General features: G+C 53.4%; 3 protein-coding genes across 4 annotated transcripts; 1 reads left to right on the top strand and 2 right to left on the bottom strand.

Annotated features, from left to right (window-relative positions):
* The first annotated feature begins 4,682 nt into the window (after window positions 1–4,682).
* On the top strand, window positions 4,683–7,621 carry TLX2 (T cell leukemia homeobox 2). Its single transcript, XM_049651781.1, has 3 exons — window positions 4,683–5,201; window positions 5,596–5,833; window positions 5,978–7,621. The coding sequence occupies exons 1-3, from the start codon at window positions 4,802–4,804 to the stop codon at window positions 6,192–6,194; spliced, it is 855 nt and encodes a 284-aa protein (XP_049507738.1). The 5' UTR covers window positions 4,683–4,801; the 3' UTR covers window positions 6,195–7,621.
* DQX1 (DEAQ-box RNA dependent ATPase 1) lies at window positions 7,615–14,069 on the bottom strand. Its single transcript, XM_049651783.1, has 11 exons — window positions 13,734–14,069; window positions 13,295–13,488; window positions 12,524–12,908; window positions 11,955–12,188; window positions 11,765–11,864; window positions 11,504–11,662; window positions 11,210–11,401; window positions 9,488–9,607; window positions 9,125–9,315; window positions 8,611–8,801; window positions 7,615–8,353 (listed from the first exon to the last, which is right to left on the bottom strand). Exons 1-11 carry the CDS (start codon window positions 13,968–13,970, stop codon window positions 8,197–8,199), a joined length of 2,160 nt encoding a protein of 719 aa, XP_049507740.1. The 5' UTR covers window positions 13,971–14,069; the 3' UTR covers window positions 7,615–8,196.
* Window positions 14,070–14,872: 803 nt separating this feature from the next.
* On the bottom strand, window positions 14,873–17,991 carry AUP1 (AUP1 lipid droplet regulating VLDL assembly factor). 2 transcript variants are annotated; one of them, XM_049651779.1, is made up of 12 exons: window positions 17,771–17,939; window positions 17,552–17,689; window positions 17,322–17,472; window positions 16,946–17,130; window positions 16,636–16,708; window positions 16,467–16,540; window positions 16,147–16,213; window positions 15,943–16,045; window positions 15,692–15,811; window positions 15,464–15,579; window positions 15,160–15,278; window positions 14,873–15,050 (listed from the first exon to the last, which is right to left on the bottom strand). In XM_049651779.1, exons 1-12 carry the CDS (start codon window positions 17,818–17,820, stop codon window positions 15,014–15,016), a joined length of 1,233 nt encoding a protein of 410 aa, XP_049507736.1. In that variant the 5' UTR covers window positions 17,821–17,939; the 3' UTR covers window positions 14,873–15,013. The 2 variants fall into 2 exon arrangements, with proteins under 2 accessions (XP_049507736.1, XP_049507737.1); XM_049651780.1 differs by lacking the exon at window positions 14,873–15,050 and having other exon boundaries at window positions 15,225–15,340; window positions 17,771–17,991.
* Window positions 17,992–18,135: the final 144 nt, after the last annotated feature.

Raw genomic sequence — 18,135 nt, forward strand, 5'->3', positions numbered from 1 at the left:
ATGGGGCTGGGACTTTAGCCTGAGGGCAATGGGGAGCTAGCAGACCTTTTGTTTTGAAGAGAGGGAATTATTCTATGAAAGAAATATTTTGCTCATTTATCTTCTAGTAAATTGGAGTGGATAAAGCAGCAAAAAGTGATAAGATTAGTGATTTTTTAATTAACCCCTTCTCACTACGTCCACTGCTTACCTCCCTGGTCCAAGATACCATCATCTGTCCTCTGGATGATTGATTGCAGGGGCTTCTTGCCTGCTTTCCTTGCTTCCACGTTTCCATATGAATAAAAAAGGATATAAGTTAAGTTTTTGAGTTGATGGATATGTTTATTATCTGTGGTGGTTTCATGTGTGTATACATACACTTTTGTACACTTTAAATATGTGCAGTTTATTGTATGTTAGTTTTACCCTAAGAAACCTGTTAAAAATAAAACTAAAAAATCAGGTGTCTTTTCCTTAAAATTCCAATAGCTTTCTTTTTCAGAATAAAAGCCCAAGTCCTTACAATCCTTCAAGGCTTTGCATGGTCTCTCCATCACTCAGTCTCTCCAGCCATGCTGGACCCCTGTTTGTTGCACAGATAACACCAAGATATACTTGCATTATCCCCAACTTGAAATGCTCAGATGTTCAAATGGCTCCTTTCTTCCAGGTCTTTACTCTGTGAGGCCTTCTGTGATCACTTTAGATAAATCACAACCCCCACCCTTTCACTCCTCCCCTCTCTTTGCTTTTTTTTCTTCTTCTTCTTAGCATTTATTATTATTCAATATATATTGTCTTTTGTTTTACCTGCCTCCCCCATTAGAACATAAGCTTTGTTGTGGCAGGATTTTTTTTTTTTCTGTTATGTCTGCAGCTATATCTCCAGTGTCTGGTGCATGGTAGGTGTTCAATCGAAATTTTCTAGATTAACAAATGAATGGATATAGGTGGTGGTGATGATGGCCTAGATTAGGGTTTTATCAGTGGAAATGGAAAGGAAGGGCTGTATCTGAAATATTTCAAAAGAAAGCATTATAGGAGGAAGTGAGCGGGGAGCTTGCAAGGGGAGCATGTCCGCCAGCCTGGTGGACTTTAAGGTGGCTGCAGCAAAGGCAAGCAGAACTGGCCGGAAGGTTAGGACAGAAAGGCTGGAACACAACAAGTGTCAGAGCCAAGGATGGAGATCTCTGAGTTTTCTGGGTGGATATAATAGGTGGGACTGTTAGAATGGGTGAAACCTGAGCAGATGTACAGAGAGGGAAAGCTGAAGTCAGAGATCTGAGAATGCCCAGTCTTCAGTGGAAAAACCAAAGTCAGTGGAGAAAAAACATAAGCATTGATTATGAAAATCTAAAGAAGTAGACTAAGACAATATTACATAAACCAAAAGGGACATTTCAAGAAACAGTTGGTGAGCCAGAGAGTAAAACATGTCAGAGAAGTCCTCAATATGGACATGGGAGCTCTTTGAAAAAGAGTGTAGTGAAACCAGGTTGTGGTAAGTTAAAAGAATAAATGATGAGGGGGTGCCTGGCTGGGTCAGTTGATGGTAGAACATGTGACTCTTGATATTGGGGTTGTAAGTTTGGGCCCCACGTTGAGCACACAGATTAGTTTAAAAATAAGTAAAAAATGTTTTAAAAAGAAATGGTGAGGAAGTGGAGGCAGTGGGTATGTGGTGGGATGGACAAGGGAAAAGAAAAACAGAATCTCTCTTGGAGATAAAAATCTCTCTTGTACAGATAAAAGAGACCTAAGAGAGCAGGGGGTAGGAAGGACTAAGCTAATGACAGAAATGATGATGCAGGAGTGGGGACCATCTCCTGGGAAAGACACTGCACAAAAAGCAGAAAGGAAGGAAAGGCACAGGCTGAGAATGTGCCTCTTCCTGTGAAGCTGCAAGCTTAAAGGCCTGACAACTTGAAGAATTAGGGACCACCTGCATGCATGTAGGACATGGGGAGATGGATGCAAAGCAGTGTGTATGGGAGGTGGGAGTTCTGACCTCAGGGCCTCCATCCTAGATATAAACTCAAAGGAACCACTTTTCCCAGAGAATTGGGATCAGAGAGGTGGAGGCAAGCAGAGAAATTCCTAGGGCTGTGGCTGGCAGAATTGAATACCCATTGTTTCTGAAGTGAGGCAGTAATTTTTGTTTTTTTTGTAACTCCCCAGAAGATATGTATATATTACTGGGTTGGTGACCATTCCCCTGCCCAAGAATCGGTTGGGCCATCTCTGGGAGGCAGTGCCATCTGTGCTGACCTCAAAAGGCAGGATGAACAGTCAGCAGGTATACAGGTCTGCACGATGTTGCCTCTTCCTCTCTGATTGATTCATTCAAGAAGGATTTATTCAGCTTGATTGTAGACACATTAGTGCCCACCCTTTCCTCAGAGGCCCACCCCCTAGAGTGGGTAAAGGGACTGCCAGATTCCTAACCTGCAGGCCAGTTCCTCTCAGAGTCTTTATTTACTTTGCTGGCTCCCTAGGCTCTCTGTTTTCGTTCAGGGGATCCAGCCCAAGCTGTCTCGGTGGTTTTCCCTGGACAGCAGAACTTTTATGCTCCCTAGTTGCCCCATCTCTCTACTGCTGACAAAGGGTGCTAGGGGAGGTGATAATGGCTGTCTTTTCCACTAAGATAACACAGCTGCCAAATTGGCAGGATCCTCTGCCCGCCTTTCAGAAGGGGCTGTTGGCAGGGTGGGGAAAGGACTGAAGAAACTGCATAGTGGAAGTGGACAAGAAATTGGGAGAGGATGTTACATATTATTAATGCCAACTGCCTGCCTCCCCCCATGGTCCACTCCCTTCAGAATGAGGCTTCTGAGAACACCAGGGCCTGGTGGCTTTAGTGGGGGAAAATCCACTCCCTTTTTTCTCTTCTTTATCTTCCTGCCCAGATGCCCAAATATCATTCCTAGTTCCCTGGAGAGAAAAGACCCCTCATCCTGCCTCAGGCACTGGGCTGCAGCCCATCTGCTGGGGAGAAAGGAGGGGCAGAGTCTTTTACCAGGAGATCCTGGAGAATCAACTGAAAGATCCGTACTCTCAGGGAAGCCCATTTACTAGACTTAGAAGGCATTTCGGCTTACACGGGTAACCGGCAGCCTGGAGCCTGGAGTGGAGCATCCAGAGTGGGCTGGAGTCTAGGGGCTAGGGCTGGCACAGCAGGGCGGGGTCCTTTGGCCACCACGTGTCCAAGGCAGACCAAGCGGCTCATCGGTGCCCACCCGCCTCAGAATGGTAGGAACACCCCCCTCCTTGCGCCCAGTCTCACCGGCTCGGAGGCGCCAGGGCCCCCCCCCGGGGCCGGGGCGGGCCGGGGAAGGTAATGTAATTCCGACCCAGCTAACCCGATTATGGCGGCCTGCACCGGGCCGGGCGGCGGCGGGGGCGGGTCTACGACGCGGGGGCCCGCCGGGCCCGGGTCCCATCCCGGGAAGGACGCAGAGTTCACACACTCCCAGTTCTTGGGTCCGCGGCCAGAGGTCATAAGGTCACCAAGCGGCTTCAGTTTTTCCCCACCTCCCTTCTCTGACACACTCCAGGCACAGTTTCTAGGGCTTGGGTGGGGTGTAGCGTCTGTGGGAAATGAGGCGGCTGATCCCCCCCCCCCCCCAAGGCTTCGGTGAGGACTCATGTGTCGCCTGTGGCGATTTTGTCCTCCTGACTTTGAGGAGGGAGGGGAGAAGTGTGTGAGAATAGACTTCCTAGGCGCGTAGTGGAGGGGCAGAGTCCCGCACTGGTGGTTCCCTGTCGGGGGCTTGGGGCTCTCACCGACCGGAGTTGGCCCAGCTTGGGCCAATGGTCCGCTCTACATCGATTTCAGAAAATCGAAATTCTAAGAAACACAGGGCACCAATTGCTGGTGCTCCCGGAAGGAGGTAGGGGCCCTATGGGAGAGGCCGGGAGGTGCACCAGGATAGCTGGCCCAGAGTGGTTGTTGCCCGCCCTAGCCCCCCAGACGCGCCCTGCCACTCCCTTCCCACACCTGTCCTCTTCCCGGGCCTCCAACTCGTCGGCGCTGTTCCCCAACCGCTTCCCATCGCAGCCAGGAAGCCACAACGAGATTTGGTCTTCGAGGGCACTTAGGCGGGGGCCACAACGAATCCGGGAGTTGGCAGGCAGGACCCATCGCGAGACGAAGAGTGGGGGCTGTGGGAGGAGGCACCTGCGAGGAAGCCGGTGAGGCCGAGGAGGCCCAAGGCGGAGGCCGGTGAGGATGGAGTTGCTGTGCGCATCTCGGCTGACTCAGCGGGCAGCGGCCCAAGCTCTGGCCCCTCCCGTGCTGAGCCTGGTTCCTAACACCTTGCCACCTCCCCCCTTACCCCCACCATACCCGCCCGCCACTCTTCCCCGTGTTTCGCACAAACAGGCGTCTCTTTCCCTTTAACGGGTCCGGCCCCGCCCCTGCCCTACCCCCAGCCCCCACTGCCCACCCAGTGCTGATCTGTCAGTCACTGCCCCAGCCCCAGCCGGCCAACCCTCTCCACCCTGCACTTGGGCAGAGGCCCCGGCACCCTAGCGTCCATCTGAGCTTCAGAGACAGCAAGGGCACTCCTGGGGCCCCCGCCGGTCGCGCTCCCCCGGGATGCGAGTCCCTGCGCCGACGCCCGGCAGAGGCCGGCACGGGCGCGGCTACTCCCCGTGCACAGGCATGAAGATTTCCCGGGGGGGCCCGGGGACCCGCCGCGGCCAGCTCCGCGGGCCCCTGAGGCCGTCGCCCCCAGCGCTCCGCGGCTGGGCTCCCAGAGTTGCCTGGGGCGCCCTCCCCAACCGCCAAACCTCCTGCGGTCCTCCTTGACCCGGACCCATGGAGCCGGCGGTCCTGGCCTCGCACAACCTCCCGCACCACGAGCCAATCAGCTTTGGCATCGACCAGATCCTGAGCTGCCCGGAACCCCCCGGGAGCAGCCTAGGCCCCGGTCGGTCGGGCCAGGGCCATGGGGAGAGTGTGGCGTTCTCGGGTGGATTTCACGGAACCTCAAGCTACGGCCCCGCGGGATCGCTGGCCCCCCTACCTGGCAGCTCCGGCATGGGCCCAGGTGGCGTGATCCGCGTCCCGGCGCATCGTCCGCTGCCAGTGCCGCCGCCTGCGGGAGGTGCCCCTGCGGTGCCTGGACCCTCTGGCTTGGGCGGAGCCGGGGGCCTAGCGGGACTCACCTTCCCTTGGATGGACAGCGGCCGCCGCTTTGCCAAGGACCGGCTCACGGGTGAGGTTGCCCGACCCTCCAGCGTCTTGCCCCACACTGACCCCCTTCCCTCATCTTTGATCGTTCTGCTCCAACTCAACTTCCCCGTATGCTCCCTGCCCGGATCAACCCAGGCGATCCTTCCCCAATTTGTGTCTCGTGGTCGCGCTGCTTAAGAGAGACGATGGGGTAGGAGCTGCCGTCGATGCCCGCGCCCTCCTTTGCAGGCCACAGTCCACACTGAGGGGAGGGAAGGATGAAGTTCCGGGGGCCGTCTCTTCCTTAGCAGAGGGGGAGGGCCATTTCTTCCGAGGCCCTTTCTTGTCTGGAGGCCTTTGCTGATGCGAGGCCGAGCCTGGGGCACCTGGAAGGGCTGCCCTGAAAACCTTGCCCTGTTCTTTCTTCCTCCCTGTAGCCGCACTCTCGCCCTTCTCCGGGACGCGCCGCATAGGCCACCCCTACCAAAACCGGACCCCTCCGAAGCGGAAGAAGCCGCGCACGTCCTTCTCCCGTTCTCAGGTGCTGGAGCTGGAGCGGCGCTTCCTGCGCCAGAAGTACTTAGCCTCGGCCGAGAGGGCAGCGCTGGCCAAGGCCCTGCGCATGACCGACGCACAAGTCAAGACTTGGTTCCAGAACCGGCGCACCAAGTGGCGGTGAGGCGCGGGGCGCGCGACGGCTGGCGGGTGGCGTCAAAGTGGCGGTGAGGCGCGGGACGGGTGAGGCACCTCGGCCCGGCGGTGACGATGAGGCGCGGGGTGAGCGAGGGCTGGCCTGACACCGCGACTCGACTTTCACAGGCGCCAGACGGCGGAGGAACGCGAGGCGGAGCGGCACCGCGCGGGCCGGCTGCTCCTGCACCTGCAGCAGGACGCCCTACCCCGGCCTCTGCGGCCGCCTCTGCCCCCCGACCCACTCTGCCTGCACAACTCGTCGCTCTTTGCGCTGCAGAACCTACAGCCCTGGGCCGAGGACAACAAGGTGGCTTCTGTGTCTGGGCTCGCCTCGGTGGTGTGAGCGACGCCTGCCCAACCCGCCGAGCGCTCTTTTCCGGACCGAGGCGCCGCGTGGAGCGCCGGGCTCAGGGCCACGGAGCGCGTGGCTGACCATGCCGTGGCTCTGTGGTAGCGGAGCTTGTGAGGAAGGGCTGGCTTTGAGGCTATCGTCTAGGGCTCCTGGGCCACTGCCGGCTCCCAGGCTAGCGTTGCACGGTAGCACCGTGCTTAGACGTGGCCTTTCCCGCCATTTCCCAGTCAACTGTGGTTGCACCCCAGCTGGAATCCGAGGAGCCGAGAAGGCGGGACCTGCAGTATGGTAGCCAATGAGGTGAGGGGAGGGGGAGGGCTGGCCAATGGGAGCTGCTCTCCTGAGGACTACGGATTCTTCCGAGGGTGGGTTAGTGCTGGGGTTCTGGACCCACAGGGCAAGCTCAAGGTGGTGCTGGGATGGGACGGCAGCAGCTCGCACGCACTGCCTGGGCCTATACCAAAGGTGTGATGGAAGGAAAGAAGACACCAATGACAGTGGTATAACGGAGGAGGTGCTGGAGGGTGAGAGTCTGACTGACTGTGACAGGAACCAGAGGGTTATCCACACTGGGCATCTCATTCTTCAACTGTAAAATAATCGCCGAGGATACCTTCCTGACTTTGAACCTCATGTTGTCGTGTGTGTTCAACCCGCTGACTCCGTCCTCCTCCTTGAGCCTCACAACGTGCCTGGGCGGCAGGCAAGACGGATGCTTATACACCCCATGAAAGACACAGTCACTAATCTGGCTCTGGTGTCCTATGGGGACAGAGAGGGGAGGGGGGGAGCAGTGGATAAAATTAATGGGCCCTGTGGAGTTAGGGTGAGCAGAATTTGGCAAATAAGTAGGGATATCTGAGAAGAATCAAAGATAATTCCAAGGTTGGAAATGTAGAGGACCAGGAGATCAATGGTGTTGTGGATAATAAAGAGGAATGAAAAGACTGGAGCAAGATAACTCTGCAGGCAAAACTAAATGCCAGACCTAAAGAGAATACATTCTGGAAAAGTGCTTTTGGGGGAGGTTGGTTGACATCTACGCAGACGTGGAGATAGAATGATGAGAACAGATAGACTCTCCAAGGGGAGGACACTCTGAGGAGAAAAAAGCAGAGTTGTAAGGATTAAATCTTTCTTTCTACCAATTTCTACAAACACATTTACAATGTGCAAGATGATGGAGGATATCAAAGTTAATAGTTCAAAGGAAGAAAAGGGAATGAGCACTCAGCTGGAAAGAAAGGAAAGCATGATGTCCCTGAAGTTGTTAGAAAGACTTTAGCTTGTGAGTGGGCCAGGGGCTGCTGGGAAGCTTATTGATGGAAAGTTAAGAGTTTGGGGATGGTTGCAACAGCCATGAGGTTTAAGAAGGAGCAGGATCTAAGTTGTATGTGGAAAAGGGAAGATTTTTGTCTGATTTCTTACAGCACTCTCATTCTTCCTCCCCTAGAGGCAGCAGTAAGACAGAGGGAAGTGAGCTTTGGGCAGGGTCAGAGACCAACTGTTGTCAAATTGCTCATGTTCTACGGTAGTGACAGCTAGGTCAGTTACAGCACCAAGTCTTGACCACAGGAGGGAACCAGGCAAGAGGATATTGTTGGGGGGAGTTGGATGATATTGTGTCATCTCTAACTCATGGATGTTGTGTATGCTGCTGCAGAACAAAACTCAAACTTGACACATAGAAAAAGAACTTTTATAGGCCAAAATGAAGCACACAAAGATGGGTTTGGCATAAGTTGGGGGCTTGGCGGTGACATGTCAGTCACTCTCCAATAAATAGAAGAAGGCTAAGGAAAGGGTCCAACCTTATGTATACTGTGGCTTTCCCAATTCCCTCCACTCTTGGCCCACCACTTCTTGAGTCTCAGATTCCAGGATTTACATTTCACCCTAACCTTTGGCCTTCTAAATCTGGCTGGCTGCCTTAGTGCTAGCCTGTGGGGGATCTAATGCCTTGAGATGAGCTCAGTTCCATTCCTTAGGCAAGTCACTGCAGGACACAGGCATCTCCAAACTCTTGGGTGGAGGGGGATTCACTTTCTATTGAAGAATCTGCCATTTCTTCTCTCAGCTGGTTCAAGAGGTCTCTGCTCTCACTGGGAGGCAAGTTACTAAGGAAGTATGGAGGGGCCAATTCCACCAGCCTGACAGAGAGAGTCACAATCAGAAGATGACTTCTGTATCCTCTCTTGTAATACAGATTCTTTTTTTTTTTTTTTTTTTTTTTGTAATACAGATTCTTAAACTTCCCATTCTGTCCACAAACCCTGCCTCTTCAAATCATATGTCACTACAAACCACTAAGATATCCTCCTCTCCTTAAGGCTCTCTAACTCCCCAGCCATAATTTTGGCCCCTAGAAGGGGAATGGGCAACATAGGAGGGGTGTCAGGGAACTCACATCTGTGGTTGAATCTCAGAAACAATGGAAAGGCAGTTGTCTTTGGAAATGGAGAAATTGTGGTAAAGCACCCACGGTGGAGGTCTGGCTGGAGCCCGGCGGCTTCGGTAGCAGCAGTATGGGGAGAGTTGGGCCACATGCTTATGTGTTAGGAGCAGGTAATTTCCAGTCCCATCTGTGTCTCGGGCCACCTCATTAAAAAGCAAAGATAGTGAGGGAGTGAGTGGTGGGGGCGGGGGGAGAGGAAGACAATAGAAAAAAGAAAAGGGGGTTGAGAAAGAATTAGGAAGGGTGGCGAGAGTATTAAAAGTAAAGCATCATCTCTAGGTGTTAGAGTCCCTATCATATGGCATTTCCCATAGCCCCCTGTACTCCAATGCCTCAAAAATTTCTTCTGGTTCTTAAAAATCCTTTGAATGATCATCTGGACTCCAATTTCAGGACGGCGTATCAATTTTTGATCCCTCTGCTTTCTGCTCCATTTATGACCTTCACCCCAACTCTTTCCCCTAACCTTAAGGAAGTATCCTGACACCAGTGCTTTCTGAAGGTTTCTGCGATTCTGCTCAGAGCCAAAGGCTGGCTGGGACAAGGGAAGTTCAATTCGTTGCATGAGTTCTAGGAGTTCACCTCGAAGTTTCCGGGCTTGGCACAATGCTGCCCAGTTTAGCCCCCGAGCCTGACACCAAGCTTTGTCTGCTCCACCTAAAAGAGGAAAGGGAACAGCTACAACTACAAAGAGAGCCCCAAGAGAACCCAGAGTTTGGTCAAAGGGCCACCTCCTCCTGGGCATAGAGATCTGCCAGCTGGTTGCATACTGCTTCCCCTCTTTGGAAAATCTGGGATTTTATAAGAAGATGCCGAGTGGGCTACTCACTCTGTATAAAGGCTTCATACACCTGGATCAAAGAACTGTGATCACCATCTGTGTGTTCCAGGGCTCGGCGCAAGGCAGCTTCTTCTGCACAGTGTGGAGGCTGGGTGAACCCAGGGGCCGCTGGAGGCAACAAGGAAGGTCATTTTGGGGAATGAGAGAGGATAGCAGTACAGAAGGAAGGGTGAAAAGGTATAAAATGCCATTTTGGGAAATGTATTCAAAAGACATCGATAACTTCTAGGTGCTATAAACTTTATTAGACGGTGAACATAAATAATGAAAGAGTCTCTGCCCTCAAGTAGTTTAGAGTCTAGTGGGAGACATAAGCAAGCTTGACCAGCACAACAGGTGTGTGGGCCAATGTTTGAAGTTTTGTTAGGAATTAGCTCAGTGGCAAAGGGGCAGAGAGTCTGAACTGTGGGCATGGCAAGGCACAGACGTTAGTAATGTGGCCCGTTTGGAGAACTGCAAGCGCTTAGTAAGGGTAGAGAGAATGGCATGTGTGGCACAGTGGCAGCAGATAAAGCTGGAGAGGCAGGTATGTGCCAGGTCATGAGAGGTTGGATGTGCTGTGCTGATGAGTTTATATTCTATCTGGAAGGTAAAGAGTAGCTGTTGGAGAAGAGTTTTGAAGTAAGAGAGTCCACGTGTTTGAAGAAGTTTACTTGACAAGTTAGAAGGCTAAAGGAATCCAGTCTCAGTGGGGATGAAGATCTAACACTGGCACCGATAGTGAGTTTGAAGACAAACAGACGAATTAAAACACACACACACACACACACACACACACACACACATTTAGGAGATAAAAATGAAAGAACCCGGAGAAATATTAGTTGGCATGATGGTAGTAGAGCTGCAGAGGGGATGGCATGCTTTTGTGGTGGTGGTGAGGGAACAGTTTAAGCAAGTGCTTGAGTTCAGCTCTGGGCTGGGATACTGTGGACAATTCTGGTAGAAATGTCCATCAGGAGTTGGATATATAAATCTAAGATTCAGAAGAACGATATTGGCAGGGAGATACAAGGTTTGGAAATTTTAAGTGTAAAGATGGCACTAAAGACCATGGGTGTGCATGAACTTGCTCGGAGAGTTCAAGGAATGAGAAGGCAAAAGGGGAAAGGATGGAACTCGGAGGTCTAATTTACCGTGGGTAAGCAGAGGACAACGAGCCCGGGAAGAGATGAAGGGGATGACCAGAGAAGTAGGATGAACACCCAGAGAAGCAGGTCACAGAGGCTTAGGGAGCGGGCAGTTTCAAGGTGGGAGTGGTCGGCATTTTCAAGTGTCAGAAGGTCATAAGGAACCAGGAAGGGCTCAGAAGTGTTTAGTGGATTCGGCCTGGGGGGTGGGGTGGGAGGTCACTGCTGAGCTGAGACTTGTCAGGGTTGCTACGGGCCTAAGGCTGGGATGCAGTGGGCAGGAACACACTAGGCAGACTGGGACAGAGGTTATTCTGTATAGCTGCTGGGGAGTAGAGTGTGGAGGGAGAGGGGTTTGGAGCTTTAGTAATAACAGGAGAGATTTAAGCATATTGGAGGCAAGAACCAGCATTGGGAAAAGGCTAACGAGACAGGAGAAGGATAAGTGATTAAGGCTGTGTTTTTGGGCACTGTAAGGGAAGCGTAGGAGATGGGGCCGGCCTTTGGAGCACCAGAACATCAGAAAGGGCTGGGAAGGACTGAAGTGGCGTCAAGAGCCAGAGACAGAAGTGATTTATACCAGTGAGCATGGCGGCCAGGGTGAGCATCTCATCCACACAGTCAAACTCGCAGGAGGCCAGCAGGGCTTTGGCCAGCTCAGGGGGCAGGGGGAACTCTGATAGGATGATTCCCAGGTCTGACAGGTTCCCATCATCATCCAGAGCTGCCAGATAGTCTAAGTCTTCTAGGGCCTGCATCAGTGCTTCTGGAGCTGGTGAGGAAACAGGGCTTATAGGGCAGGAAGTCTCAGAGCCTGGAGAGCCCGGAGAGCCTGGAGGTCAGGCAGTGGGACTTGGGCAGGAGGGGTGCTCACCAGGCCGGTCCAGGAAGTGACACTCCCCTGGCTCTGCAATCTGTCTCCTCTTTAGTAGTAACACCAGGGGGCTCAGATTCTCCTCACATACCCTGGGTGAGGGCAGTGGGGGCGCCTCTAGTTCTAGGAAGGACTTAGGGTACAGGCAGAGGCAGGATCCTGAGGGGAGAAAAGATTTGGGACAGAAGGCCACCGTAGATTTCTCAGAGTTTGTGTGTGGTGACTTTTCATGTTTGATCTCAGAAGGGCAAAGGCTCTTACCTGGTAGGACCCCTCTTGCCCGGAGTCTTCTTGCCTCTGCCTGACATTTGCTGATTGGTCTCAACACTTGGGATTCTGCTCGGATCTGAGGATTGTACACCTGTCACCGCCCCCCAACCAAGGCCAAGACAGATCAGAGCGGGCCACTTCTATCTTTAGCCCCCTCATCCCCCTCATCTCTCTCACTCACACTTCGAAGCTCCAGTCCTGAGTCAATGACATGTCGGATGGAAGGGAGGGAGAAGGAGAAGTCAGCCAGCCAGTGAGTGACCACGACCTTTCTGGCACCCAAGTCTATGTCCTCGTATGCAGCCTGAACAGCTGGGCCAAGTCCTGGGTGAAGGGGCAGCACTCGTGGTGGAGGCCCTCTGAGAGCCAAGGGCCCCACCTCCCTGGACAAGGATTCACAGCACAGCAAAATTTCCTGAAGAGAAGGGTGGGGCATTAAGGCAGTTCTCACCTTTTTCGGGTGACAAACCCTTTTGAAAAACTGATGAAAGCTATGGTCTTTCACTCTGAAAAAATGCACATACTCATAAAGTTGGGGGTGTTATAATTTCAGGAATTCACTGAACCACAGTCTCTGCCTTAACAAGGATTCAAAAAGGGGGTGGTAGACCTCTTTACCCTGAAGTCCTTGAGTTTTTCCTAAGGACCCCAACATAGTAAATACTATAACTCCAATGTTCCTAACAAGCATTGCTCCCCCAGAAAGGAAGGCGGCATACATGTGAATCTCCTTCTGCAGCCCATTTTTACCTCCTCACTGGGCAGGTATACTAGCACATCTCCTGGAGTCTCCTTCGTACACAATTCAATCACAGCTTGGCAGGCAGCTTCCACTCGATCAGTAGGGACAGTGTCCCTGTATACAGGAGTGGGACATGCACCAGGCCCTCTGGGTACCCGCACAATAGGAGGATTTCCCCAGAAGGCTTGGAGCTTAGGTTCAAGGGCAGGGTCAGTAACCACAACCACTCTTGAGTCCCCTGGAAGGTTTCCCAGGCTGGCATTTCGCAGTAGCCCCTGGAGCAAATCCGAGGCCACTGACCGCTCCTGAGCCTCATCCAGCACCAGCACGCCCCAGGCTCCTGTGCCCCGGGTTGAGGCCACCTCCTGTAGAAGCAGCCTGTCCCAGCAAAACCTGTTGACATTGGCAGTGGGAGGAGTCAGTGTGGACAGTGACCAGCTCCAAGAGTCCAGGGGAGTGACTTCCTGTTGGGGGAGGGGGCTAGGCTTTTGATTATAAGGTCAGAAAAAGACTGTGAACCTGTATTGAGACCCACAACCCCACTGATGACACTTTGTTCACAAGGTGTACTCCAGTTGGGAGAGTGGGACTCATGATGAGGGTGAGGTTGAGTGTCCCAGGTCCCTGGCTGGGGTTAAGGGCTTCATTCAGCATTGTGTCACGCATGATTTAAAGGGTGAACTGGGCTGAGGGAGTGTATGGTGAGATGTCAGAGGGCTGGGCTTGTTTCTACTGGGTGAGGGGAATTAGATTTGGGTCAGGCCTGCAAGAGGCCTCACCTGAGCAGGGTGTCCGGCCCAGTGCAGTCTTCCTGGGGAATGCTGTATCCAACCTCATGACCCAGGGTTAGGTCCATCTCATCGGCAACCCGCAGGGCCAGGCTCAGGGCTGCCAGAGGGTGGGGCTGAGTGACAGTTACTTGGCCTTCCTGGAAACCCCTGGCCAATGCAAACTCTGCACACCATTGAGGGATCTGGGGTAGGGACAGGAAGGACAACCAATCAGCAAGATGCAGGACTTCAGTCAGAAGTGCTGGGGTGCTGTGGCCACTTTCATTTGGGGAGTTCCCTGGTCTTTCACCAGCCACCCTGGGTCAGTCTAACTGGTCTCCCTTTGACCACCTCCCCAATAACCCCATGCAGCCCAACCCCCACTTTGCCTGTGGAAGGACCAGTTCTCTAGCCCCTCCCTTTTTCTACTCCCAGAATCTCCCCCAACCTGGGTGCTCTTGCCAGAGCCAGGGTCTCCAGACACCAACACCACTCCCGAGGGGCTACTCTCCAATTGCTCCATGAAGATAAAGCGAGCAGCCCAGATGGGTAAGGCCCGGCGCTGCTCAAGAAGCTCGTAGTAGCGGGAAGAGAATGGGAGCCCATCAAAGGGGTTCACAGCCAATTCAGACTCCCTGGGGCTTGGGCCAGACTCTTCTGCCAGCCCAAGAAGCCGAGAGGCCATGGTGGCTGACTGGCAGTACCTACAGAAGGCAGGGCAGTGATTAAGGCCTCGTATGAAATGACTTACACCATCTTCCCACCCTTGATCCCTAACCTGTACCCTCAGGTGATACTGCACTGGGGTCCATCCTTCCCAGCATTTCTTGCCTGCTACAAAACCGCGGAGACCGGAGTCTGAAAGTGAGGTACTATCACAAGCGGACTATTAACCTGTAGTCAGGTAGTAAAAATCCTGTGACTAACATAGGGGGCCTCCAGGGCAGCAGGAATTGTGGTATCCTGTGGGAAGGCTCCGAGAGGAAAAGGATAAAGAATAAGAAAAAGGGGACAAGAATTGAGGGGGGGGGGTGCGGCGACAGGGCCACAAGGATCCTGGATTCAAACCTGCTTGCAGCTCTGAGACGTGTCAGGATGGCAGCCAGTTCTGGACCCACCCAGCCAGTCACCACCAACCCAGACCAGAGTGAGTACAAAGGTAAATTCCGGCTCCACCCTGGGGCTGGGCTTAAATGGGAACCCTAGACTGGTTTTGGGGTGGGGCCATTTGCTCCACCTTATTTAACCTGTCAGAAGCCTATAAGGAAAACAGGTTCCAGACACCACACTGAGCATGTGTACTCTACGATGTATATTGTACTTGTTAGTGAAAGGCATCTTGGGACTTGAAGTTTTGCAAGCTGTTTCTTCACAAAGCTGAGCTGAACACCCAAGCTAGGGTCCAGTGGCTGCTGGTCTTTCGTTCAGTTATACTTCCTTAATATCACTCATCTCTTGACACGAAGAGGTGATTTCAACCACCTCCCACAAACCCACAAGGAGGCTCTCACCCATGTTCTTCCCCAGCCAAGGAAAAAGGAACCTGCTCAGTAGGTTTTTGAGACCCAGAGAGGCAACAGATATACCTTGAGTGAAAACCCTGAATTTAATGTGGTTTTGGGGGGAGCCCCATCCCTCCCTTTTTACCACCCACCCTTCCAGCCTGTTGTAAGTTGGGTGAGGGCTGCCCCCAGTCTCCGTCCTGCGGCTCTGGGTGCCATCCTGTGCTCAGTCAGCCTCCTGGGCCTGTCTCTCTGTGAATCTCCTGTGAGACATAGAAAGAAGACATTGTGTGGGCTTTGTCATATTGGCCCTATAATTACCACTTTTCTCCAACCTGCCCCTTCCTGCCCACTGTCCTCTAAGCCCCTCACCTTCTCGCGTATTCATACAGTGCCTGCTTGCGCTCCTGTAGGCTCTCCTGCCGGGCCCAGGAGGACTTGGCAAATGTGAGGGCTGTGGGCTGAGGGGTCACCAGGCCAGAGCTGGGGAACTGAGGTGATCACAATGTCAGAGGGCTTGCGAAGTCATCATCATTAAACACGCATCGAATGCCTACTTTGCAAGAGAGGCACTGTGCTAGGGTCTCAGGATCAAAAAAGAGATATCAAGGAAAGGGAGTATGAAGACTGCCCCGACCCACCCAAGTCCTGTATCTAACCATTTCCTGGGTCTCACCTTGGGAACGGAGGCTGTGGAAAGGGACTGGGTCCCTTCAGTGATATCTTCAGGCATGAACGCTACAGCTCCCTCAAGCAGATTAGTGATGGTCAAGTCTACACAGCCAGTCCTGGCTGGGGAGAGAGGAAGAAAGAAGGGAGTCTGTTTCCCTGCTCTACTTCTCCCCTCACCACCCACTTTTTCTCTCTGTGCCTGTCTCCTGTGTGAGGCTACCCTTTCCCATACCCAGGTCTCTCTGGATGACGCCCAGTGGCACATGGGGTAAAACCTCCTTGACTCTCTGAGCCAGAGTTGCCAGCTGCACATCAGGAGAAGGGCCAGGGGAGGGAGGGAAAGAAGACTGGGCTGCAAAAAAGAAATCCGAAACATGGTGAGTGGAGAACTGGGAGGAAGGAGAGGCTGACTAGCAAGGAATAGGAAGGAAATCACAATAGGCTGTAAAACCCCAAAAAACTTTGTGTACAGAGACCATATACCTGACTGAGGGCGCAATCTGGGGTGTCTTTGTCGTTTCATGTGTTCTGCTTTGTCTGCTGGAGTTAGTCGTGTCCCTGTCTGGCCCAATTCTTTGGCCAACAGCTAGGGAGAATTGGAAGGTTGAAAGTGTTAAGGCTGCAAGACTTTCTCCTTCTAGTCTTAAGGAAAAACCCCACCTCCACCCTGCCTGTGTACCCTACCACCTGTTGTACACGGAGGGCAAACTCCTCATTCCCCTCCCCTAGCTGGCGATGAATAGGACGGAGCCATCTGCAAAAAATAAAAAAATAAAAAAATCCAGGACCATGTTGAGTGCACCTGGGGTACAGTCTGTCACCCTCTCCCCATTTTGATATTTCGTTTCATGGAACAGTTGTGATTAGGGTGGGGAGATAGTAAACACTTTGTATTGCCTCTGTGATAGAATCTTGATACTAAAAGATCTGCAAAAGGACAAGAAGAGGCAGCCTCTTCAACGAAGAGGTGAGCTTCTCCCAGCACCAAAAAAGAAGACAGTTAATACCTTACTTGATACACGGTGAAAGGGATGAAAAGTGACCACAGCAGTTCTGAGACCCAGGAGGCATCGGACACGGTCTGAAGGAAGGGCATGAAGGGAGGTCTAAGCCTCGGCCAGGAATGGGAAATTTGCCCTCCAAGCCCCAGAGATTCCCTGTCCAACACACACTCACCACAGAGACTAGGGGTCTCTGGACTCTCAGGGTAAGAGGTTGTACCACATCCTGAATAGAAAATGGCCAGGAACTAGAAGAGGGAAGAGAAAGTAGGATGGGATTCTAGCCAGCCTTACTTAGAACAGAAAACTGTCAAACTGTACAAGTAGATAAGTGAGGAATAAAGAGATAGAGGGAGAAAGAACTGAAAGTGAACAGAAAGGAAATCAACTAGGATGGAGAGGGCAGGGATGAAAACTGTGAAAACTCAAGGGCCCCCAAGCCTGACCACCTACCCAGCTGGAGACCCATACCTGTGCTCACCCACCTGAAGCGCAGCAGCCCCTCCCGGCCGTTGGTGGCCTCTTCCTCAGGGAATAGCAGCAGAGGGGTTGGGGGAAGCCTCGTGGAAGCACAGAATCTCTTGAGTGACTCCACCAACTCCCCCCGCCCATCCATCTCCATGAAGCCCCGAGACCAGCATACAAAGCTTGGGGGACTATTGAGTAGAGGCTAGAAATGGAAAAAAGAGAAAGCAAAAAAGGAATATTGAGAAGTGAGAAAAACTGACATATGGGGTAGAGAAGCGGGATAAGATTCAGTATTTCGTGGTCCCCAAGGAAAACCTGGGAGGGCAAAGGGGAGCCTTGGGCTGGGCCCCAGGGAACCGACCCGTGGCACTCTCGGCTTCGCCCCCCACTCACGGTGCTACAGCTGGTGAGCAGATTGACTATGTTGTGGTCGAAAGGTGTCACGTGGTTGGAAATGAGGACCCTGACGCGGTGATCCCGGAGTCCCGAGTCCTCCTGCCGGGCTACGAGCCCCAGCACCGCACACATGGTCCGCACCACGAACCTGAGGACGCAGGCGGTGGTGACTTCACGGCCTCGGACCGGGCCCAGCCCTGACCCTCCCGGAATCCCTGGGTTGTTACCTGCGAAGGACGCTGTCTGGCAGAGCGCAGCTGACCAGGAAGACGTGGATCCCAAGAAAGAGCCGCAGGACGAGGAGGCAGAACCCGACGGGAGCGTAGAGCAGCAGCGCGAGGAGCAGGAAGCCGTCACCCGGGAGCCTGGGGGCGAGAGGCGGGGTGATCGGGCGCCGAAGGCCGTAGTGGATGCGGGAGCCGACCTCTTCCCGCCAGGGCTCTTACCGGTGCGAGTCAAACAGCCGCTCCGGCCCCAGCGCCTGGGAAGGCTCCATCGCTGCTGCTTTAGGGCTGTTCGACCACGGCCGCCATCTTCGCGCCCCGCCGCAGGGGCTCCTGGGAAGGTGGAGTCTTCGGGCATCCGCCCAGGGTGCCGGCACCCGAAATCTTGAGGCGCCCCGGAAGGGCTAGCGGTCCCAGCATGCCTCGCGGGCCCTTGGGCCACCTCAGAACTCGCGTCCCGCGGGGACCACAATTCCCAGCATTCACGGGGCGGAGGCGGAGTCGGCCTCCCGGAATCCTGGGTCCCGGCGTGCACTTCTGAAGGACTTCAGGTACCGGCGTGCTCCGCGTCCCGCTGTCCGCCAGCT

This window comes from Panthera uncia (genome assembly GCF_023721935.1).
Source record: "Panthera uncia isolate 11264 chromosome A3 unlocalized genomic scaffold, Puncia_PCG_1.0 HiC_scaffold_11, whole genome shotgun sequence".
Lineage (NCBI taxonomy): Eukaryota > Metazoa > Chordata > Mammalia > Carnivora > Felidae > Panthera > Panthera uncia.